The sequence below is a fragment of the Seriola dumerili genome, unplaced genomic scaffold, assembly GCF_002260705.1.
Source record: "Seriola dumerili isolate Sdu_G_001 unplaced genomic scaffold, Sdu_1.0 BDQW01000025.1, whole genome shotgun sequence".
In the NCBI taxonomy this organism is placed as follows: domain Eukaryota; kingdom Metazoa; phylum Chordata; class Actinopteri; order Carangiformes; family Carangidae; genus Seriola; species Seriola dumerili.
This window is the reverse complement of record NW_019174280.1, coordinates 2,261,279-2,286,922: the sequence shown is the minus strand read 5'-3', so window position 1 is coordinate 2,286,922 and position 25,644 is coordinate 2,261,279. Positions and strand designations below refer to the sequence as shown.

At 41.1% G+C, this 25,644-nt stretch overlaps 1 protein-coding gene across 1 annotated transcript in view; it reads right to left on the bottom strand.

Annotated features, from left to right (window-relative positions):
- The window catches only part of adgrg6 (adhesion G protein-coupled receptor G6), a 101,567-nt gene that overhangs the window by 26,986 nt on the left and 48,937 nt on the right, over positions 1-25,644 (bottom strand). Inside the window, exons 7-14 of the mRNA XM_022764884.1 lie at positions 5,148-5,236; positions 4,435-4,487; positions 3,889-3,927; positions 3,560-3,702; positions 2,568-2,679; positions 649-737; positions 371-435; positions 114-250 (exon numbers count right to left, since the gene is read on the bottom strand). Of these exons, the coding sequence (XP_022620605.1) occupies positions 114-250; positions 371-435; positions 649-737; positions 2,568-2,679; positions 3,560-3,702; positions 3,889-3,927; positions 4,435-4,487; positions 5,148-5,236 (727 nt within the window). The remainder of the gene's footprint in view (positions 1-113; positions 251-370; positions 436-648; positions 738-2,567; positions 2,680-3,559; positions 3,703-3,888; positions 3,928-4,434; positions 4,488-5,147; positions 5,237-25,644) is intronic.

The following is a 25,644-nucleotide window of genomic DNA, read 5'->3' as shown; positions in this document are numbered from 1 at the left end:
AGCAGAGTAGAGTAGAGCAGAGCAGAGCAGAGCAGAGCAGAGTAGAGAGAATAAGCAGAGTAAGGTGCAGTAAAGAAGAGACGTAAAGACGTTAATTAAGTTCGTGATCGTACTTCTCTGATGAGGTTGCCAGCGCCGTCTCCGAGCTGTTCATGACGTTGGAGATGATGGTGACGACAACTTTGGCTAACGAGCTGTTGATCTTGGCCACGTTCACCAGCTCCTGCACCTTCGTCACCACTTGGGACACCTGCGGAGAGACGAGAGGAAGAGGAAGAGGAGGCTGTTTATTCTCCTTTACATGCTCCCAGCACAGAGCAGAGCTTGTCCACAGTGTGTTCAGTCAAAACAGAGAAGTTGGGACTCCCACCAGGACATCGCTGAGCTTGCTGTCGCTGATGCTGGCGAGCTGTCCCGCCACCGCAGCTGCATTTTCTGCACAACGAACACACAAAACCAATCCATTTACATATTTACATTTATCTGTCTGTACTGTTTGTTCAGTGTGTATTTATGTATTAGCTTATCTTCTACATGACCTTTGACCCTTTAAACCTTTATATCCATTTGTTCATGTTCAGTATCTGCCACCATTTTGTATCCACCTGGTTCTGTCTCAGTAGCTGATTGGCTGGTGGCTGAACGTACCTGCTGTTACCTCGATGTTGTCGATGCTCAGGCAGCTTTCGTTGTCTGGACGTGACCAGTAGGATGAGTAGTTCTGTGGACTGATCAGACTATGGAAGAGAGAGGGAGACATGCTTTTAGATATTATTATATTTCCTGATATTATTGTGTGTAATGTTGGTCCTACATGTGACAATGTATTTTTTTCCTTTATTTTAACAGGAAGTCCCATTTAGATTAAAAAAAATCTCTGTGACAAGATAGTGCATTGAGAGAGAAGCATATTGCCTGTAATTCTGACAAAAACGCATTATAGATTTCAGGCACAGCCCCCTCCCTAACTCAGGAGAAGCCATAACCATCAAAAATTCAAAGTCAAACAAGCCTCCTCCTCCAGTTCTGCTCGGCCATCAGAGAGAGAGTACACTCACCTCATCTATAACTGTCTGGTACGGTAGCCTGGAGAGTCACACATGCAAAAAAATGCAGCACCCACCCCGCTACAGTCCCTGCCAGCCAAAACAGCCCACTTTCAAAAGGACTCTTCCCTCTAACCATGTCAGAGCCTATGCTTCCATCTCCTCTGCCAAATTTGAAAATATAATCTATGAATATTGTCTGGTGGCATCTGTGAGTGCTGTCTGCTGTGATGGCCATGGTTGCTACTGTCTCATGTGATGTTGACATCCGCTGAATGGAGCTTACCCAACAAATACCAGCAACGATGAGATGAGATTTAGTTTGTATTCATGCAGCATCTTCCAAATTAGGACTCTGTGGATGGTGCTGCACAATAGAGTCTCCACTAGGACGACTTCTCTTAAAACACTGCAGTGTTTTCTCTCAGTGGCGAAATTGGCTTCCTGTTGGTTCACGGTGTGAGCAAACTGAGCCACTGCTTGACTAACAGTGATTAATGCAGAGTTACCTCACTGTGTCACACTGCTCCTGGGAGTTCAGAGGCAAAAGCTCAGCAAATTAGATTTCAAGGGTTTTGTTCTGGAAATGATCCTGACTGAAATTGTGTTTCACCTTCTAACAAAGAGGGGAGGAGAATTTTTCTGAAGTTCTTACTGTTGAGTTTCTTCAAATGACTTTGTAGATTGACGCTCAGGGATATTTTGTGCATTCTTGAGTAACGGCTCTTCATTGAAACACAGTGCCTCAAAGAAAACTCAGTAAATTTAGTAAAATCTGAATCTTTAAAAGACCTCTTTTTTTTAACCACAAAGGTTTAAACATGACAAGTCAAAGTATTGTCCAAGGAAAGAAAGTGAAAGAAACAGTGAGTTAAAAAATGTCAAACTATTTCTTGTTTTTTAATTCAAGGCGATTTCCATCACATCAGTAACTCTAAAAATTAAATTACAAAGACATTAAACATTAACTTTCAGAAACTTGACCACTTGATCATCACTAGATGAAAAGTCAGAGGATAACCAAAGTCATTAGGGCCCATCCTCTGGGAATCATGAATGAATGTACAAAATTTGGTGTGAATCCATCTGATAGATTGCAATATTTAAGTGGAGGTTTTGACCTGCTGGTAACACTAGAAGAAAAGTCAGAGGATCACCAAAGTCAGTAGGATTCATCCTCTGGGGAGCATGAATGTATGTACAATATTTATGACTATCCATTCAACAGTTGTTGACCAATATTGCCTTCCATGGAGCTATGCTGCTAAAATGTTCAAATAAACTCCATCCTGCATGAAACTTAAAACTGGTTTATATGAGTGTCTTCTGAAAAGGTTCCGTTTAGTACCAAAAACTTGTTATGTTGTTATACAGGAACCTTAATTTAGTACTATACCAATGCATATATGTGAGCATGTTTTACATTTTGTGTGTGTGTGTGTGTGTGTGTGTGTGTGTGTGTGTGTGTGTGTGTGTGTGTGTGAGAGAGTGTGTGTGTGTGTGTGTGTGTGTGTGTGTTACCAGGTCCTTGACACGCTCTTCTCCTTGTAGGGGAAGCAGGGCAGGTACTGGGTGACGGTGGGTCTGGTCTCAGGCCACTGGTAGGAAAGAAGATCCTCCTTTGGACAGTTTTCTGTTGGGAGGCGAAACAGGAGTTCCGTTCGGTATTTTATGATTAACATAAAGAAAAAAAAAAGTGAAATCCTGAAACTGGACAACAGGGCCAAACAAACTTCAGGGAGCTGTTAAAGATGTACACATACAAAAGACAAAGAAAGACAGACAAGATGACAGACAGCACAAGATTGGACGGAAGAAATCCATGGATGAGAAAACTAAAGACTGAGGAGAAACGGCACAAAATCAACAAAGGTAATCAAATAAGAAAACTCCTGAAAGATACAGAAAAATTAATTGTGATAATGTTAGCACACAACAGAAACACTGTCTTACACAGTCTTCCTTTCACATGAGTAAATTAACTAAACATGCTGCTATTTAGCATGTATATCAACCATCTTAGTTTAGCATGTTAGCATGCTGACATTTGCTACTTAGCAGTAAGTAACAAAAAGCTCAGATGAATAAAAGCACCTGTCATGTTAGGTCGTTTGTCATAAATATAAAATGTATTGCATGAAATAAAACTTTAACCTGATGGTGTTGCTAGATGAAAAGTTAAAGGATCACCAATGTGATAAGAGTTCATCCTGAAGGGAACATGAACGTCTAAATCCATTTTCATGGTGATCCATCTAATAGTTTTCGAGACATTTCACTCACAATGAAAATTGTCAACCTCATCGTGGAAAAGTCAGCAGATCAGTAAAGTCACTAAGATGCATCATCTGCATTCAGATTCATGGCAATCGGTCCAATAGTTGTTGAAATATTTCAGTTGGCTAAAACTTAAGATCAGTTTTGACTAAGCCATAAATATAATGTAAATTTTGCTACCAACAAATTTTCTCTCGACTTCCTTTTCCTCTGAAGTGAATAGCATACTTCCTTACCAACTAATTTGACAGTCATGATGGCAATTTGCAGTCCAACACCCATCGGTCCTGCTTTGCTGTGCAGCCTGGCAGACACAGCAGCTTCACTCAGACTCTCACTGGCGATGTAATTATAAACCAGCAGGGCCAGACCTGAATAACTGGAGTTAAAGCAAACCTGAAATAAGCAGCTGAAAGCACAGCCTCAAAAATATGAAAGGATTATAACAATGATCTGATCATCAATCACGTTCAAAAAACACTTTGAGATAGAAACCAACCAAAAAGACTCAACATAACAACTTCAATACAACTGATACAAAATGACATAAAACCCCACAGGTTACCTTGTCAGGTGATTTTCGATGTATAATTCGAGCTGGAGACTGAAGAGAGGAAAGGTTAAAGAGGTGAGAGAACAGCTGTGACGATTCATTTAAAAGAAATTGGTTTGGAAGAGATATACTGCACATACAAAGTGCTGTATGTATACTGGGGGGTAAAGAAGCATTAAGTTCAGACTTCTGCTGCCCCTTAGTACAAAATGACATTAACATATACCAGAATTTGGACACATACTGTGTTATCTGTTTTTGAATAAAATAAGTTCTATTGATGTTATGTGAAATTTCAACTGGTCCTTATAGAAGCTGTGGAGGATTTAACACGTGTCAGACAGAGTGCTTTAAACTGATGAAGCCATGAGTATTCAAATTGATTTTACACACCTCCTCGAAGGTCAAAATAACCAGCAACAAGGAGTAAAATTATTAGCAAAAACAGATTTCAACCCGGGTTATACGTTGTCAGAAACTCTAAAGAAAGGTTGTCATACAAAAAGCTCCTTCATGCAATTTTTCATCTCTTGCCAATAAACGTTTTTTCTGAATTACCTGATGTTGTGAGCGAAGACTGCGTGCGTCCAGTTCTGAAGTGTCTGATTCATCTGTAAGAAGAAAAAAAAATCTAATCAATCACTCAAACCAGTGAAACAAGATTCTGCTTGTGTCTTTTTCAGACCTGCATGCATCTTCACCCAAATGAAACTGCTTTTGCGATGAGTAACGACTTAACGACTAACGACTTCCTCTTCATGATGAACAGAATCAGCTGGTTTATTGATCACACTTGCTCCTTCTCAAGTCCCATAATCAATGACTCTGTAAATTGCTGGAGTGGAAGGAGTGGAACATTTGCTGCTTGAGCAAAGCTTCGTTATCAGCTACACAGAGCTGGGGACTGCCCGGGGCTGCGGATCCCTCAGGGGCCCAAAGACAGAGATTTATCGTGTCTGATTATTTTCAATTAGTGAATTTGCACTAAAACAGATATTCAGATAATCATTTCCTGTATTTTTACTTCTCTTGTCTACATCTGTTGTAATTGATTTATGCATATTCCTAAATATGTTAATTATACCTTAAACAAGGGGACAATAGGGGTCCATGCCTCTTTTTATCAGCAGCAGGTACGCTTTACTTCCTCCTACTGCACCAGACCTACCACTGCTGCTCTGGGGGCCACCAAAGGTTGAATTTGCATTTGCATTATCAGTACAACTATTGTAAAGTTTAGCTTTGGCAACATAAAGCTGGACTCTTCTTACCCAGAGGTCCACAGCTCGCTTTACATCACTCTGGGCTGGCGTCGTGCCCGTGGCATTCACCACAAAAGAAATCCGGTAGAACAACTTCTCTGCAAATGAAGGTGAGAGGAAAGGAAGAGAGAAATAGAAAATAGTACTTCAGTCTCAATCCACCACAGGCTATTTCACACATATAATGGAGCTTTTTTTTGTGCCTGTGCCACATAGCAGGAGATGAATCGAGTGGTTGAAGCTAATCAAGTTATGTAAAAATCCAATCTTACAGTGTCAAATGAGGAGGAGGAATGTGCTGCCTGACAGATAACAACAGCAGAGAGGAAGGGAGGGCAGTCATTACGACTTCTCTTCTTGGTGAATGGGATCATTTCGAATGTGTCAGGGAATCAGAAAAAGCTGCAGGAGAATATGTTGCTGCAGGCGTCTTTCCACTGTGTCTTTAACTCTTTTTTTTTTTATCTGTAAGAAGATTTTACACTTTCAACACATCTGTGTGTCTGCAGTCTGACACCTCACACATTTACTTATCACACATATTAGGAAACAAAAAAATGTTTTAAAAACATATAGAGAACACAAATGATTCTATTCTCAAAAATATCATTATTAATAAGCACATGCAAAAATAGAAAATAGAAACAAGGCCTAAGACACTTATTTTGGGTTTAGTCTAATTATTTAATTTGAGTTTTAATAAGACATATTTTCCCTTAATTCTTCATTTAAATGTCTCAAATAAAGTGTGGGTTCTCTCACAGCAGACACATAGTGTGTTAAGAGTCATTTAAATGTCCAAAACAGAAGCTCTTTTTGGCATTTCCTTCCGAATAAGGCACATTTAGGGCTCTCAGCTCTCCTGCTATGCTTCACTTTGGCCACTAGGTGTCTGTCCAGTACCTAAAATTGTTAGTAAATGCTACTGAACAGTTTGGAAGAACTCTACTCCATCAGTTCTGGTGGGAGACCCTGCACGTTGCAAAACTTCAGTGATATGTTTTTCATGATGTTTAGGGAGCAGCTGGTTGTTTCAAACATCAACTGGACTTTACAGCAGTCTGTATATCAGAGATGAGTTGTCTGTTGTTTACTGTGGGAGAGCAAAGGCAGCAGAGCAGGATGTCTCAACCAGGAAGATGGATGGATTGAAAAACTCAATTAGGAACAGGAAAAGAAAGAAGTCAAGAGTGGATGTAGATTTGTAGATAAAAAGAAAATGAGGCAGAGGTAGAGTGAAGTCTCTTTACAGTGATAGACAGATGAGAGAAAAAGAGAAGTAAAGAGGTATTGAAGAAAGAAAACTGAAGAGAAATGGCGAGGCAGACCAAGAATAGTGGACTACAACCCCTGTGTTTGAACTACAGGGTAAATACTACAGTCTGACAGAACACCTAGACTTCATTTTAATATCCGACACATAGACCAGAATCACCACAAACCAATCACCAGCCTCCAATACCTGAGGTATCCAACCCATTCACCTGATTGACAGCTATGCATATATGGACCACTACAGTACCGGCCAAAAAGAAAAAGTACTGACTCTAATAAATGATTAAAAACAGCTATTCAACTACTACACTGCAAAACCCGACCACCTTAACAAGTCATTTAATCATGTATTCAGTCTTAAAATCTTGCTTTAGTTTTTTTTATCTGCCAGAAGGGTTTCTATTACCCTTACCTTCTCAACAGGCTTCAAGATTTTTGTTTTGAATCAAGCTATAACACACTATATGGCCCGGAGTCTATGGACACTTGAATATTAAAGCCATATGTGATAGTTGAAAATTTAAAATAAAAACTATGAGCATTATTCTGCTGTTGCAACAGCCTCAACTCTTTAGGGAAGGGCTTTCTAGAGGATATTTTGTGGACAGGGGTGTCCACTTACTTTTGGTAATATAATGTGACATGATTCAATACATTTTGTTAAACACTTTAACCTGTTTTAAATAAATGAAGGCTTTAAGACTTAATACAAGTTACTATAATAAAAAAAAATTACAGTGCATGCTTCTGTCATTACAGATGATTGTTTTTTGTTTTTTTTAATTCTCTACATCTACAGTTTGTTGTTACTGCATGACATACTGGTCCCCGGTGACAGTCCACACAGACATGTAAAATGAAAGCGCTGTTTACATTGGCATGGCAACGTGGGTTTAGCAGTTGGGTATCCACGGGTTGGGCGAACCGTGGCCTTTTTAAGTCCGCCGCTGCTGCCACTGCTAGCTGACGCACCGACTGCTTTCATTGGCGTTGTCGGAGACGAGTTCTTTGTGGTTATGAAATGGTAAGCACTGATGACCACAGGTAGAGTAGGGGAAAGGTGGACATCTTTGACATTGTTTGTGGCCCCATTCACAAATACTCCTGAGCTATGATTCCCGCTGTGATTTGACACACTTGGATTTGAGTTCAAACCAGGCTTTGAAAGGTTAAAATTTGACTTTGCTGATGTGCCTGCATTCACACTGAGTCCTGGCGTTGGTTTATCGCCCGATGATGCTTCCATATTTCCATTTTCCATCAAAGTTGCAGCATTTTTGTCCTTTGTGGGGTTTGTCATTTCAATAGGCAATGGGGCAGAGTCCTTGAGTGTTATTACAGTGGTTGGATTTGACTTGAAGATGTATTCTAAGCCTGCTGTGAGGTTGTCACTCACAGGGGGTGGGAGCTCTGCAAGCCCAGAAATGAAGCCTTGATCTGGGGCATCGATAGAGGAACCAGTGGGGGATCCTGTGTCTGGGGTGGAAGACGGGACGTTAAGGTCAGAAGTGTGCGGTTGAATAATTTGAGCACCAGTGGGTTGTCTTAATAGTGCATAGCTAGGCTCATAACTGGGTTCAGAGGTGGGGTGGGTAATTGTAGTTTGCATTTCAACAGGAAACGATTGTGTGTTCAGGGAAACTTCTGGATTTAGACTTTCATTAGGTTGAAGTCCTGTTGCAGCATTCAGCATTACATCCAGAGTAACACTGTAATTGGTGTTCACTGCTGAAGCAGAGGCATGTTCATCCACAATATGGACTTTTGGAACAACATCTGCAGGGTCAAATACTGCAGAGAGATGTAACTGTACCCCAGCTGTGGTTTGAGTATTTGAGGCCTCAAGTGAGGATACTGCATCATTGACACTCGCTGTTTGTGAGTCGTTTGCAAGCTCTGGGGGGGTGTAAGTTTGGTCAAGAGGATGAGATGATGAGAGAGATGATTGGCTGACTGTGATGAACTGCTGGGTTATCTGTGTTGACTGGCTAACAGGATATGTGGTGGATTTTTGGAAGGACTGTAAATGGTTATCCAGTGGGGATTGGGTTGTCGTTGTGGGCTGGTGGAAGCCAGCAGTCGCCGGAGTGGGAGATAAGGAGCCAGTTTGAGACTCTGCCATGTGGGCAGACACTGCTGCCAATGGCACCCAGCTGGGGAGGAGAGGAGAGAGAGAAGACGTGAGGGGAAGGGATGAGACAGATATAGAGTGAGGGACTGCAGAAAAGATAGGAGAAAGGTGAAGAGAGGGTAAAGGAGGTGTGAGGGTTGCTGCAAGAGAGAGAGAAGGCACAGTAGAGGGTAAAAGGAGACAGGGAGTAATGGCAAAAGAAACAAAGTGGGATGATTTCTGCTGCAGCCCCCCAACATCAACATGTGTCTCTACATTTTGTGTATCCTGCCCTGGCCTTTGAATCATGTCTTGTGTCTCACTTGCATCTAAAAACATGTTTGATTGTGCCTGAGTGCCTAAGTGTGTGAGCATCTGTGTGTGTGCTAAGCTATGTGTGTGGATCAGATGGCCAGGGTGTTCAGTGTTAGTTTGTGTCAAGCATGAGTGGTATGTATTATCCAGGCCTGAAGCGTGCTGGGGGGTTGCAGTGCCAGGCTGTGTACTCAGGGTGCTGTGGAGTGCCAGCGTCTGGGTCGGTGCCATGACAGATGGATTCGACAAAGGGGAAATGGGGTGATTAAATGCATTGTCATAGCCAGTGAGTGCCTGTGAGCCCCTGGAGTTAGTGTTCACCTGGTTATCGGTGTGTAAATGGGAGATTGTATGCTGCAGCCTCCATGAATCTCTGTTAAAGTTCAGGATGGTAGTAAGTCTGTCTTGTGACCCAGATGAAGATGACTGAGCCATGAGAAGAGGGTCCTCAACTACCAGATTAGGGGAGAATGTGGAAAAAGACGCTGCAGTGTCCTCTCCCACCATCTGTTCTGTCACCCTAGCAACTTGCATCACTGTGGTAGCAGGACGAGTCTCTGGAGATACAGTCAGCAACAGGTTGTCACGGTGATGGAAAAGAGGACTGCAGGTTGAAAGGGAGGGATGTGAAGATGAGGAAGAAGTGGCAGACAAAGAAGCAGAGTGCAAACCTAGCCTTCTATCAAGATTTGTCAGGAGCAGAGCCGGGGTGCGTTCAGAGGCCCACACGCTAGTTGTTGGCAAGGATGTGAAGCCAATGTTAGATTGATTAAGTGGACGTGACTTGACTGGCAGAGTATATATGTCGCTCAAATCTCTCTGATCAGAATGAACTGAGAACTGCCTGACTGACAGACTGGCTGCATTAGAGGAAGGCGATAAAACCACTGACGAATTGAACTGAGGGTCTAAAAACTCCAACTGTGACAGAGCTGCCTGCATTTGCGGGGGTAAATCTGGTGTGAGTATCACAGAACTGGATACCCAATTCCCCACAGATAATCCAGAGGGAGTTGGATTAATTGAATGAACTAATGGACCTGATTGGGCATCAAGGAGCTGATTACCCTCTTGGGAGGGCAAACAGTCTCCGAAAGGTTCTGATTTACTATTAAAGGAACTCTCAACAGAGTTTAAGTGGTATTCAGGTAGCAGTGCACCATCAACACCTGACATCTGAGATTCAGTTGCAGCTTTAGAAAACAGAGGAAGTGACAAGAAGGATGCTGTGTCAACTGTCGTCACTTCAAAGTCCCTTTGAAGGTTCGAGGACAGAGACAGAAATGACAACAAAGAATGCTGAAAGTTCTCACTAACTCCATCTGACTGTGGAACGTGAGCAGATTCAACAACACTGCCTGTTTCTGAAAGCCTTCCCTCAGCCTGCTGAGAAGGAGAGGGTAGGAAGTGGGGGGGGTGCTGAGATGCATCGGAGGGTGGAGGAGGAATGGCAGTAAACCAGAGGGGAGGAGAGGATGAGAGAAGAGTGAAGGGGTTAGATGAGCGAAGGGGAGGGGAAGTAGGAATTTGTAAAGTAACAGCGATCGGGGAGAAAGACGATGAAGCAGATCGAGCGATGGCGTGGGAGGAAGTGAAGGAAGTAGAGGCTGGCAAAAAATGAAGAGAAGGAGAGGCAGGGATGAGAGGTAGGAGGGTAGATGAGTAGTAGCGAGGGATGTCAAGGGGGGATGCAAAAGTGTTAGAAAGAGAAGTTTCTGGAAAGACTGGAGTAGGAGGAGGGAAGAAAAGTAAAGGTCTATGTAGAATGAAGTGCACTGAGGAATGTATCTGTCTAAATACGTCTGTACTTGTATATAAATTGTTAATCAGCCCAGTTTTGGCTGCCACAAGTTCGACATTACTTCCAGCAATGTTTGTTTCATACACACTGTCCTGTGGGTTTAAAGAAAGGGAGAAATATGATATCTGTGCTATGTCCTCCTTCTGTGGCACTGAAGAAGAAAGGATCTGTTCAGGGAAAAGCTCCTCTGCAAGAAAAGCAGAGGAGCTTAAGTGTACCTCGGGCAAAGAAGGTGTTGGCTGTATGACGAGAAGGGATGAAAGGGAGGGAATACGTAGAGATGGTGTTAGGGCAGCTTGTGAGTGTAGTCTTTCCTCTAGCCTCTGTCTACTTGAACTAGTGTCGTTTGAAACCCTATGGATGGTCAAAGTGTGAGAAAGAGTCACTGTAGGAATCTGAGACCTGCTCATGAATATAGCGGTTTCTGGCATCAATCTGTCTTTTGAATGGTTTAGAGAAAGTTCGCTGCCCACTGCAATGCCACTCAGTAGGTTTTCTGGGTCATCATCAGAATGTGTTTGGGTACGCAAATGTTCACTTCCTTCTTCAGAAGCAGTTAAGGGGTGTGTGAAAGGAAGCAAAGCACCATGAGGGTGTGATCTGTTGAATGACTGTTCGCTTTTGGCATCTGGGTTGATAAAGGGCGGAGGGTTGATGGCTGGTCCATCCAGGGTAAAGGCAGCATCAAACTCATACAAACTAAAGGCACCACCCTCCTCTGGGAGATCAGTTGATTCATTTACAAACTGCTCAGTTCCTGATACATATTCATCACCTAGCAGTTCCAGAGGATCTGTCCGGTTGTTTTTTGCAACCGTTTGGTTTTTTCCACCACTTATGCTCAGCAGTGACCACTGGGGCACTACAGGATTGTTCTTTCTGTTGTTAAGTGCCGACGATGATGACAACAACGATGATGATGATGATGCCAGGAGTCCTGCTCCCACCTCTGAGTAGGATTCCTTTGTGCTGAAGGCTTCCTCTGTATGCTCCTGACGAGAGGTTGATGACGATGAAACCCCAAATTCTGGAGGGATTTTTGAGTCTAGAGTGGTTGTAGGAAACTCATTGTTGGAGATTGGTTGGTGTGAAAATTTTGGTCTTGATGTAGGTTGAACTGATGCATGGAAGCGACCAGTTGCATACATCGCATATCCAAAAATTTGTGTTGCATTTCTCAACCCAGGTGCATGTGTGTACCCAGTTGTGTACTTGAGTCTGTTTGTTTGTGTAGTGTCTGCAAGCCTGGTTGTGGTTTTGACTTCAGCTGGCGGTACAAAAGGTTTTGTGACTTGAACTGCCAGCTTGGGTGGTGCTCTGGTGGCAGCCGGACGTCTTCCTCCAGTTGGCCTCTTCCTTCCTTGCCAGATCAAAGGAGTGGAGATGAACCCCAAGGAGGTCTTGGAGCTACGATGGCCTGGGGGCCTAGAAAAGGAGGCTGAAGGTTTGTGGTGAGATGATTCAGGTGGAGCTGGGTGACTGAGAGCTGGAGGTGAGAGCCTAGGTTGATATGCTGGATGTGAGGGGCTAGGGGCTTGGGCTGTGGAACTCAACTGGCGATGATGAGAGGCTGCCCCATGGGGGCTGGGAATGAGAGCAGGCCTGGTTTGTCTGCTTAAGGTGGCTGGAGGGGGATGAGGTGCAGGATCTTGAGGATGAAGAGATTCAGCAGCCGTTAATCCAAAAACATGCCTCTGTCTTCTGTGGTGAGTAGATGGACCAACAGCCAATGGCTTGGACTGGGAAGCAAGGCGTTCGAGCTGCTGAAGAGTAACTACTGCAGGATCAGGAGAAGAAGCTTTGGTTGGAGATTTCACAGTAGTCTCCTTCGCTGTTGCCAGGACATCAAACCACATGCCATTATAGTGAAAAAGCAGGTTACATGTAATAAATAGAAGTTATAAAAGCTTTTTCAAACAAAAAACAGTATACACAATGGAGATTAAAAAGCACCTGACACCTTTATTTCAAATTTTCTTTAATCATGACTAATGTTAGTATAAGAAAGCTTAGACTTGATTATGTAATGTTCGTCGTCTGCAGGAATAAAAACAGCAAGAAAGGATGAGTAATAGAATACATGCTGAAACAATAAATGATTGTGTAAAAGTATGTATCGTCTGAGAGGAAACCAAACCAGAAGAGTATTTGTTTGACTAGATTAGGTTGTTTTATGGATTAAAATGGTAGTACCACAGCAGGGGAAGTAGCTGAAGCAGCTAATAATCATGAACCAAAGAACCCGAACACAAATGAACTAAATTGGACAGATAACACATCAAGGTACTGGTGAGATCAAACAAACTATCATACATTAAATAAAATATGATTTAATGTCTGTTAATATAATCGACAAATAGTTCAAACAGCAGCAGGGAAACTCCTAGGTCAGAAGAGTACGAATGTGAAATATTGTATAACAAACAACAAACATATATTTCCCATGATAGCAGATGTTTTTCTTTGAGGAAACAAGGAGGGAAGAAAAAAAGAGAATGAGACAGGAATAACCTGAAGAGAATTTATCATACAGACCTTAGTTGGCGAACTAGGCATGCAAGAGTGTCTTACCCGCAGAGGAAGCAGTAGTAACAGCTGCTATGCTAGTGGTTGGTATGTTAGTAGTTACTAGCAGCAGCAGAGGAGTCGTTCCTGGGACCGTTTGTAGAAGAAACAAACAGGAGAACCAACGAGAAGGGAGGAGGCCAAAAAAGAAAATAAGACAAGATGAAGAGGAGTAAGACGGGATGATCACACTGTTAAGAGTGCGAAGCATTTTGATGGTGTTAATTTGAATGTTTTAGAAAAGAAATATATCACTACAGTGCAAAAAGATAGAAAGATGTTATTAAAATTAAATCACTAAATATATTACGTATATTAATATATATGTTTTCAATCATTGATACACAAGGACAGAGTCTCCCTGCTGCCATGGAAAAACACACTAATATAATTTGTCTACAGAGAGATAGGTTTAAATCAAAGGAAACGAGAAAGCACAAAGTAATTATTTACCACCGGAAGAACTGGTTATTTCTCATACAGGTGAAAGAAATAATCATGTCAGAAACAGTAAAAGTTACAAGAAGTACTGCATGCTACCATATTTTGCTGACATCAAAAAATACTAAATAAGTTTGCACAGCTGTTAGAATGCCAAAGTGTAAGCATTATGATATTTTATAAGTAAACTAGTTTAGCCAGAGGGCTACACCAGTTTTTTCATTGTTAAAATACATGCTTAATTAGGTTATTCTTAATGCTGTAGAGGTAAACAGATGAACTGATTAGCTGATCAACAGAACATGAATCAACAATTTTGATAAATTATTCACTGGAAGTTGTTTAATAAATGAAAATACCAAACATTCATAAATTCAAGTTTCCCTAATGTGTCATTCTCTGACATTTTTTGAATAAAAAAATGTATGTATAATGAAAAATATCACTAGTTACAGCCTAAAGACATAGTTTTGGCCCATAATCTAGTTAGGCATGATCAGACTAAATTTAAACTAAATTTTTATCATGCATATAAGTTGTTTCAACACTAATGGCTCCTTTAATATTCTATGTGAATAAGCAATAATTGACTAACTGACTTCTTCTACTCAGTTATTGCTTTTTGACTTCAAAAAGACCAGATTTTCCAACAACTATGGGTGAGGCACAGCTGTAGGACTTAATCCCCTTCACCTTCTAAACATTAACTAGTACAATGTCAGGTCCTTTCTGGTTTCTCTGTCTACCAGCACATATGCCACCCAGACTAAAACTGCATGCATTCACAGTAGCGTTAAGCATTATGTATGTAAAGCTAGTCTGTCACAGCAGTGGCTTCACTCCAGTAATGTTGCTCTTACCATGCGTTGTGGGGTTAGTAGCTGGGTTGTTAGTGGTAGCAGATGAAACAGTTGTTGTGCTGCTGGTTGTCTGTTGGGCTACAGGGGAAGTAAACAATCACAGAGTATCATGTCAGCAGTCTGTGAGTAGGTAACTGTCATATCCAACACCTGAAATAAAAAGGGAAATTCTTTGTTCTGTGTTTGATACACATTTCTTGGACCTGTAAGTGTTCTGGTACAGTGCTAAACTGGTTTGGACAGGGATTACTTTGGGTATTACTTTGGGTCTATAGGTAAATACATCCCTGAGTGGACAAAAATGACAAGCGGAGTTCCCCAATGCTCCATTCTGGGGCCTCCTCTGTTCAACCTCTATATGCTCCCACTAACGCATATTATGGAAACAACAAAATATGTTACCATAATCATGCAGACGATACACAAATTTACATAACCATATCACCAGAGGAACTATAATCCCATAAAATTCAGCCCTCAGCTTCAATCAGTAAAGTTAAAAAACCACAAACCAAGCTAGAGATGTCGGTGTAGTCATAGACTCAGGCCTGAATTTTAACAGCCACATTAAGACAGTTCCATAGTCAGCCTATTATCACCTTAAAAAACATATGGATGCACTGAGGACATATGTCTTATATATTAGGATTTGGAAAAACTTGTCTTTGCGTTTATCTTCAGTGGACTCAAGTACTGTAATGGTGTGTTTACAGGTCTCTCTTAAAAAATCGATCAAGGGCACCTCGGTAGCTAACCTGGTAGAGCACGTACCACATGGGCTTAATCCAAACCGCAGTGGCCATGGGTACGAATCCGACCCGTGGCCCTTTGCTGCATGTTATCACCTCTCTCTCTCTCTCCCTGACTTTCCTGTCTCTCTCTCACTTCACTATCTGAATAAAGGCAAAAATGCCCAAAAATATAACTTAAGAAAAAAAATCGATCAGGATGGACTGAATTTAGGTTAACCTCTTGTTATTCTGTATGTAGTGAGTTGGCAATATAAACAGTTAATTCCTATAAACCCTGATACAGTAACCCCCTCATTTCATATTCCTTCCTATACACTCCTATACACACTTTTTCTTCCTCGAGAAAAAGTGCCCTTTTTCTGGGGTGCCTTTTCAAAATAAATGAATACATATATTCCTGTTTGCGCACAACATTTACAACAGGAGGATTGGAATAAACCAGTTTGTTATCATTTTCATCTCGTTTTTTGCTAAAAGCAATCTACCAGCAATTTTCTACAAAAAAAGCCCAAAAATGGAAAATGCTAAGTATTGACTGAGACTTTTATGTCTCAAAATTCACATTTATTTCAAATTTTTTTATTGATGTTAAAATGCTGTGCACATCATTTTTAAAGCTGGATTTAAAGTAACCAAATCACACAGCTTCACATTTTGGTCAGAAATTAAAGATACTTTCTTCCACTCCCTTCTCCCTCAGTTACTGAAAAAAAATATAATATGGCTATTATTGCTTTAATGTCAATAACCTTGAAAATGTATGCTCATTATATTGCAGCGCATCACGCTGCAGATTGTACCACTGCTGAGAGCGTCAGTGAAGCAAGAAGATAAGAAAATGTATGAATAGTAATGCTGTCATTGGTCCGAAACCCATTGTCCAGATGAGAGACTGTGACTGAGACGACAAGCACTATCTGTCCGTGGAAACTGCCATTCACTTCAAGGTGATGCTCTTTAAAACGTTTGCACACACACGAGGATATGCATTACTTTACAGTCAGAAATAAAGGTGCATCATCTTTTATTGTGACACACACAAACACACCACACTGCCTGTCGTACACTTCCTCAACTATCAGTCATAAATTTATGTCAGTAAGTTTAGTAGAACTAAACATATTTTAGATTAATGCTGATGTGTATGAATTAATATATATAAATGGTTGCGGTTATAAACACAGGACAAAGTAGTTTATAAAGTTTATAAAGGATATCTTTACACTCAACTGTGCTACTGGGAAAATGTTTTATGGACTGATGAAACTAAGGTTGACTTGTTTGGGAAAAATATGCAGCACTATGTGTGTTGTAAAAGGCACTGCATACTAACATTCCAACATCATCATCCCAAAGGTGAAGCAAGGTGGAGGGAGCATCATGATTTTGGGCTAATTTGATGCCTCTGGACCTGGACAGTTCCACATCATTGAGGGGAAAATTAATGAATACGTTTATAAAGGGATCCTACGGGATAACGTCAGAGTGAATGCTCGCCTGCTGAAGCTCAGAATAAGCTGGGTGATGCTACTGGACAACGACTGGAAACACAGTAAATCTACTACAGAATGACTTCAGACAAAGAAAATCCACCTTCTGGAGTGGCTCAGTCAGAGTCCAGACCTTAACCCAGGAGAGACACTGTGGAATGACCCAAAGAGAAACTTGCAAACCAGACATCCTGAGAATCTGTCCAAGCTGAAGTAGTTCTTCAAAGAACAATGGTCCAAACTTCCTACTGAACATTATGCAGGTCTGATCAGCAGTGACTGGAAGCTCCTGTTTGAGGTTATTGCTGCCAAATGAGCTTCAACTAGTTATTAAATGCAAGGGTTCACTTATTTTTTCCACCACTACTGTGAATATTTAATGGCTGCGTTCAATAAAGCCACAAAAGATTACAATTGTTTGTGTTATATTAGTTTAGGGACACTGTGTTTGACTACATTTGTGACTTAGATGAAGATCAGAACACATTTTATGAAAAAATCAGTTCAGAAAAACAGGTCATTCCAAAGGGTTCACATACTGATTCTTGCCACTGTATATAAACCAATTTGCATCAGCTGCACAGTTTAAATACACTCACACTAATGATTATGATTATGAAATGAAACAAGATAGTGATAGTTAATGATGAGGCGGATGGTAATTAGGACGATTACTAGTTGAGCGCTTAAGTTCTGCCATTTCCAGGTTAGCTATTATTTCATGTAATTTTCCCTTATTGTTTTTTTTGGGTTTTTTTTGTCTAAAACATGATGTTCAGTTTTTATTTCCATATGTGTGAGAGATTTGAATAAATAATTATTTTAATTAAGATAAAAAAAAATATTAAGTTCAACAGCCTTGCACTTTTATCATGGGGGACTGAAGGCAGTGATGGGAAAAATTCCCAGGTTAATGGATGTGTGAGGGATAAACAATACTGCGTATTAAGCATATACCATTATGTTAATTAAATTTGCGCTGATTACCTGGGACAACTTAGGCATTCACATTATCCAAACTGGATAGTTTGGACAGTTAGAGTTTCTTAGTTGTGATCACAACTTAACATGTCAGCAACTGTTTATAATAGTAACTCCACGTGATATGAATGTTGTCTTACTAACTTGTGTGTATATTGCTGTGAATCATGTTTTATATTTGTTACATAAATTGTTAGATTGTTAAATGAAAAGTTTCCTTTATAGCAGCAAATACATATTTAACTAAAAATTTCATATCATGTTGTTAGGAAGAAAAATTAAAGAAACAACTAATGAGAAAGCAAAGAACTAGCTTCTCTTCCGCTAGCATCAAGCTAACTGTGAAAAGCTTGCTTGAAACTGGCTTGATAAGAAGCTGTATTACAGCTTTGTGTAACCTATTTGGTGAACAGAATGACTGTAAAGTTATTGGTATCAGGATAGTACAAAATCAGAACCTTGACTTACGATGCTGGCTAGTAATAATTTTTCAATATTGTTAGCTCCCTTACCATGTGTTGTACTGCTGGCTGAAGGAGCGTTAGTGGCAGGAGATGCAGGGGTAGCAGAGCTGCTGCTGCTGGTGGTGGTGATGGTAGTGGTAGGCATAACTGATTAGCACAATAAGTCAGCATGTCAATTACACATAACACACAACCATACTGCGTTAATGAAACAAGTTCCTAGCTTTGTTTAGTTGCAGGACCAATCTCAAAAGCCTTTCTTTATTCAGAGAAAAAAATAGCTTTTTGATAAAGGAAAGCCTTTTGACACTTGGTGCATCCCCAATAGCACACTGGAGTCAATGTGTCAGTTTTTTTTTTTTTCACATGAAAAGTCTTGTGATGCTCATGGAAAACAACAAAGCAGGGAAGCAGATGAAGCCTTACCAGAGGAGGAGGAGCTGGTTGTACTGGTAGTGGTGGTGCTGGTGGTTGGGGTTAGAAGCATGCTAGTGGTAGGGATGGTGGATGGAGATGTGGTGGTGGGAGCGAGGACTGGAGATGATAAATCGAAGAATACAGCAGAAGGAGAGGCACCACAGATGGAAAACATAATGGTGTTAATGCTGCCAGTTGCATATTAGATACAACCAATGCTCTATTTGGTTGCAAAGCTTGATATTTTCCAGCATGCTTAAACTTTTTCAGAAATGAGAGTGTTACTGTCCTAAAACCACGAAAATAGTGTTTTTTTCGTTGTTGTCTCTAGGCACAGAAAAGGTTAGTTGCATCACTCATTGGTTAGTCCTTCATAACTGGGACAGAAGGCCTGATGCCTCCACAGCTGAATTCAGTATAGTTTAGGGGGAGGGGAAAGACTTGGTATTTACTTCTTTTGTGTTTTTTGCATGAAAAGTCTAGTGATGCTCATGAAAAACAACAAAGCAGGGAAGCAGATGAAGCCTTACCAGAGGAGGAGGAGCTGGTTGTGCTGGTAGTGGTGGTGCTGGTGGTTGGGGTTAGAAGCATGCTACTGGTAGGGATGATGGATGGATATGTGGTAGTGGGAAGGAGGACTGGAGATGGCAAATCAGAGGATACAGAAGAATGAAAGGGACCACAGATGGAAAACAAAATGGTGTTAATGCCTCCAGGTGTAGATCAGATACAACCAACGCTCCATTTGGGTGCAATGTGCAAGATCTGATATTTTTGATTAACTCCGAAACAATTTTATATGTTCATGGATAAGACCTCCCACATGCAGTGGTAGGGACAGTTGATGCAGGGGAAAAGCAGTGAAGCAGAAGAAGTCTTACCAGAGGAGGAGGAGCTGGTTGTGGTGGAAGTGGTGGTGCTGGTAGTTGGTGTTAGAAGCATGCTAGTGGTAGGGATGGTTGATAGAGATGAAGTGGTGGAAGGGAGGACTGGAGATGTCAAATCAGAACAAAAGGGCCCACAGACAAAAAACAAAATGGTGTTAATGCTGCCAGGTGCAGATCAGATACAACCAATGCTCCATTTGGGTGTAAATCTTGATAATTTCCATTAACTCTGAAAATGTTTTATGCGGTCATGGATAACACCTCCCACATGCAGCGTTAGTGACAGGAGATGCAGGGGTAGCAAGGATGGTGTGGATGGTAGTGATAGGTGTCACTGATTAGCCCCAGCGGGGAACCATCAGGGCCTTCTAGGTCTTCAGAGAAGGCCAAACATATCAGAATTTCAAATATTTTATTTAATATCTTGATCTCTCATTTAATAAATATTCTTTTCTATTTATAATGTTATAATTATTCTATTCTAATTTAGCCTGATTTACTATCAAATTTGCTAAAGAAATGAAAGTGTTACTGTCCTAAAACCATGAAAATAGAGTTATCCAATCAGATTCTTCCTTTTTTGCTGTCTCTGGGCAGAGAAAAGGTTAGCTGGCTCACTCATTAGTTAAAACTTCATATCAGGGACGGAAGGCCTGAAGACCCCACAGCTGCATGTGTATGTTTAGGAAGACTCGCTTCTACAGAAAGGTGCTTTTTGAAAAAGAGTTGTTAAAGTGGATGGGAAAATTTAGAATTGACTTGTTTTGTGGTTTTTGCATGAAAAGTCTAGTGATGCTAGTGGCAGCAAACAATAAAGCAGGGAAGCAGAGGAAGCCTTACCAGAGGAGGAGGAGCTGGTTGTACTGGTAGTGGTGGTGCTGGTGGTTGGGGTTAGAAGCATGCTAGTGGTAGGGATGGTGGATGGAGATGTGGTGGTGGGAGGGAGGACTGGAGATGGCAAATCAAAGGACACAGACAAACAAGAGGGGCCACAGATGGAAAACAAAAATGGTGTTAATGCTGCCAGCTGCAGACATGAAACACCCAATGCTCTATTTAGGTGCAAATCATGATATTTTCCAGCATAAACTTTGCATAAACTTTGACAACTTTTTATATGCTCATGGATAACACCTGTGACATGCTTGTGTTAAAAAAAAATCATACTCTGTGCCAAGTAAATGGAAGTTCCACTGAGAATGCCGCTGTCTTTTGTTTGAAAGAAAAATCCCATTTACCCAAATGAAGGAACAGGAGCTGATTTCCATAAATTCCTGGGAACATTCGTTCACCATCACTTTTTCTGAGTGACATGAAGGTTAATTAACTAATAAAAAGATTTGATGAACTAATTTTCTTTAATGCAGTGGTAGATAATATTTATGTAGTCTCAGTCCTCCTGAGTCGAACACGTTCATCTGGATCAATTCATCAATTCAGAATTAGCTTAGCCTTTTCCCAGGTAGATAATGTATAATAGAGTGAACATCAATAATAGAGAGTTTTACTTTAAAGTGCAATAGCTCCAAGCAACTTTTCATGGGTTCTTGAAAGGTTAAACATGGCACCATGTAAGAGGGTTGTAATTTTTATGAGGGAAGTCTTTTCAAAAAAACATTAAGGAGAATTGTTTCTTGGTGATGAACCCTAAATGACTTCCGTGAAAATAAGTCTTCCTTTTTGATCTTAGATGAGTTCTCAAATTTGGTTTGCTATTGACAAAAAAGTACAGGGAGGATGGAGGAGAGGAGAAATAAGAGAAATAAGAGAACAAAAAGGTCATCTAGAGTGAAAAAACAAGGCATGACAGAGTGGAGAAGGTGGTGATATCAGAGAGAAGTGTAAGAAGCTAAAGATGAAAAAAGATGGAAGGCTTTTAGGAGGAGGCTGCATGAGAAGGTGGAGGGCAAAGATGTGGGTTGCTTACCGTGGATGTTGGCATTAGTAGCATGGATGGTGTTAGTGGAGTCAGTGGATGAGGTGGCAGGAGAGGAAGCGGCTGGTGGTAGTGACAAGGGGTTGGGATGAGGGAGAGAAAAAGATGCAGAGGATGATGAATGGTTGTGAAGCTGCATCACAAAAGAGCATCTTCAGTGCAGAACCTTGAACAGTATGAGGTCGGGGTATACAGTAAAATCATTACTGCAGGTTGGCAAGTGGACTTGCTGTAGGCATCTAATGCTGCGTTCATGTCACAAGCTCAGATACATATTTGACTTGGCACTGCACATGGAAGCAAATATGATTGTTAAAGGTCATTAAACCCAGACTTAATACACATAGGGCCTGATTTACCAAGATCCCAAATAAAGAGCGCTAAATTGCGTGCGCACACGGATAGATTGCGCACGCTGCCTGTTTGGGCCTTGCGAGTGATTTACTTAGATTAACAGCGCAGTTGACTACAGGCGCAAAAGTGATCAAGCCGGTCCTATTTAAATTAGGATTTTGCGCGAGTTAAGGGGTTCACCGTGGCGAATGCAAACGAGCAGATCCAATTGGACCGGAATTGGAGGTGCTGGTACAAGAGGCAAACAAGCACATTTCTGAGTTATAGCAAAGGAATTTAACCGTTATTAGGAGGAACGCAATATGGGAAGCAATCTGTGACAAGGTTAATGCTGTGGGGAAAACCAAAAGAACACCGGATGAAATGAAGAAAAGGTGGCAAGACATTCGTAGAAGAACAAAGGAAAAAATCGCACAGAATAAGAAAAATCGTCAAATAAAACAGGTGGGGGACCGGCGGAGGAGGACCCTCTGTCTCCCACTGAACAGCAGGTGCAGCTGACGTTCTGTGATGAGCAGATTACTGGGATAGAGGGAATATTTTTAATTCATTCAGGTACACCACATAAGACATGAACGTGCGTCATGAACGTTCTTTAGCTGTGCAATGGAAAAGCGTAATTGCCAAAAGGGTTTTTTTGTTTGTGCGTTCCAGCAGGGGCACAGAAGTGTGTGCGTTTTCATTTGTTTTAAGTTTCAGGAAAAAATGACAGGAACTGGGCCGAACTAAATGTTTCCTATGTCTAAAAGAAAGTGGGCTTTAGTACATAAAAATGTGAGTTTTTGGTTTTGTCAAAATAGCACAAACAAGAAACACTTGACATTATGATGCAACATTTATTATTTAAGGATTTTCTGAACTCTGAACGAATGACTTTTTTTGTTTTGCATCGCCGGATAACCGATATGTCTCGATTATTTTTTTCTTCTGCCATCCCAAAAAGAGTGACACGAACAGAAAAGATGCGTTCTCTCCGTTGCCTGTCGTGCCTACGCCGCCTCCTTGCAACAATGACCGCAGCCATCTGTGCGCACGGCTGTGCCAGGTAGCCTAAGACTTTACTCTCAAACGTGCTAAATATATTCGCAAAAATAATCAGCGCAATTAGTTTGAGGTTTGGTAAATCTCATTGCGTGAGCAAAATGAATCTATTTGCATCTACTCCTCCCGATATTTTGCGCGTTCTGGCATGCACGTCTATATTGCATATTCATGAAGGCAGAAGCGCAAAATGGATAGCGCGTGTTATTTTGCCCGACTGACAGACGCAATCCTCGGTGCGCCCGGTTGGTAGATCAGCATCAACATGTGTTTGCGCGTGCTGTCGCGTTTGCGCACGTTTTTACGCACGCAAAGCTTTAGTAAATCAGGCCCATAGTATTATATTGTCAGTGCATAGTATTTAACCCTCATTCGACCAACTCTTTAATCATACAACCACCTTGAGTTGTAGTGAAGGCGGAAGATGTTCATACCTTCAGCATCATTGAGGTCACATATGGCTTATTCAGCCACATGTGTGACTTCTTGTAAAACTGATTCCAAGCAATTTGGGTGAGAGAGATCTTCAAGAATTCAACAGCAAGTCCACTTGGCTGTGACTTAGCACTTCTGGAAATCTCATGACCTGGACGACTGACAATCTTCACACACATTTTGTGTGAGAGTTCTCTGCCTCTAAAATTCTGGGCACTACAGGGTTTGAGGAAAGATAAAACTTTGGGCCAAGACCTTTTGCACTTAAATAAGGTCATGAAGACAACCAGCAAAGTGATTCCTGAGTTAGGGTAACGGGATGGGAAGATGATCACCTGGTACATTTTGTCCTGCTGTATTAAGATTAGTTCCATTTATGCAGAAATAAAGAGAAACAAAGAGTGTGAGACGTTTTCTTCCTGACCCATGTGAGCTGCCGGTGACTAAGAATTGTTATTGAGAACAAGAATTGTGTAGACTTGAGCTAAATGTTGCAGTTAGACTTATTAATTAGGTGTTGGTGAACAAAGATGTTGTTACTCCTCTGTGATTCACAAACTTTAATTAAGTTGCATCATTTGACCAAGAAGTGCCCATCAGTGAGCTTCTACAACTACAAAAACACAATGGTGTCCAGAATCCAACTTGTATTTCCAGATCTAAATCAGGCTGGAGAATGTTTTTAGGCCAAAATATGGCAAGTCAACAATGATACTTTTATGTTAATGAACCACAGTTGCCTGTTCCAGTGGAAGTCAAAAGTAAAAGTAGAAGAAAAATGTCATGTATGTGCTTCATTGATATGTAGATAGTTAAGTCATACAAATTTGTCTGAACAATAGGGAAATGCTTCAAACCTCAGTCACCTCGTGATTGGTGGTTGTGTTTGACTTTGTCCACTTCAACCCATTGTCTGTTGTAATAAAAAGAATTACCTTTCCTAGGTGGTTCCACCTTGGTGAAGGCTGTGTTTTCTGAAGCACACCTGTTCTCACCAGGGTTTGAGGTGTCCTGGTGGCTAATGGCTACACAGCCTGGCATTCATTCAAAGGACCATGACACCTGACTTCCTACCTGCTGCGGGAGTGCTGCTCTTTGCCCGACCCTGTGCTCTAGAGACCAACCTAGTTGAAGGATTTAACGTTGAACCCTTGTTCTTGCTCTCCCATGGCCTGATGACCTGCCGGGTCTGCTGTAGTCATTATATTCTGGAAGCTGTAGCTTAATTGGCCAAACTTCATTCCTCTCATGAGCACAACCCCACAAAAACTAACCTTTAGAAAAATGTCCCACTGAGGCATCCAGAGGGATGCCTCTGGATACTGTGAGAACTGACATTTAGGGAGTGGGGTTGGGTCACGTCGTCAGCTGGCCCTCAGCTATTTTTCTCACAGAGTCCTGCTCAATTCTAGATCATATGACCTCCTGGAACAAAGGCGATTGGCTGCAGTCGAGTTTTCTTTAGGCCATGGTCTGTGCATGGACAGTACTCTGGTTTTAATGGTTCTGGCTTGGTGCTAAGGGACTCGTTGCTACAGCTGAAGAGCACCCTTGAGTGTTCTTTTTTTAAAGACTTTAGTTCCTCCATGTAAGTTCCTCTCAGGAATGTCAACGGGTCATTTAAGGAAAATGTCATTAACAGAACATACCTGAAGAGATTCTTTTCCAGATTGTTTGGTCAGAGTGAGCAGAGGGTAACTTCTTACAACCTTTTTCACATTTTGTATCATTTGTAAACACTTAAACTGTTGAAGAAGGGGTAGCTCAGAGCGAGCAGAGTGGAGCATCTGTGTCCTTTTCAAGAATTTCTTCATTTGAACTAATTTCCTGTAAATTCCTGTCCTCCCTCTCCACTCTTTTCTCCTGTTCTCAAGCCACGTCAATTTTATTTGTAAAGCCAAAAATTGCAAATCAAATGGCTTAACAAAATGTTATCATTTTTAAGTGTGGTTCCACGTTACCCTGCACATTTTTAAATTGTGCATAAAGCCATGCGTTTAAATATTCAAAAATATTGAAATACAGTATCCATAAAAGGTTTTAAGAATTGCTGAAGTGGAAAAGTTGTTATAACAATAGACAAAAAACTGTAATGGGAAAAGACTTAATGAAGAAATGCTGATGTACATGAAATATGAAGAGAGGAACACATCAGATACATGTGGAGCAATGAAGAGGAGACTGGAATCTTCGCATTAATACATAAAACAAAGAGAAATGTCTGATTTTCATCAGGTTTTCTACATGGTTTCCATCATTTGAGCTTTGACCAGAGCACCAAATGCAACTTTTGTTCAACCAATTTTCTGATCTCTTCACTGCTCGTATTTCTAATACCTTCTTCCTCTTCTCAATCCCGTCTTTCATTTTGCCTTTTCCTCC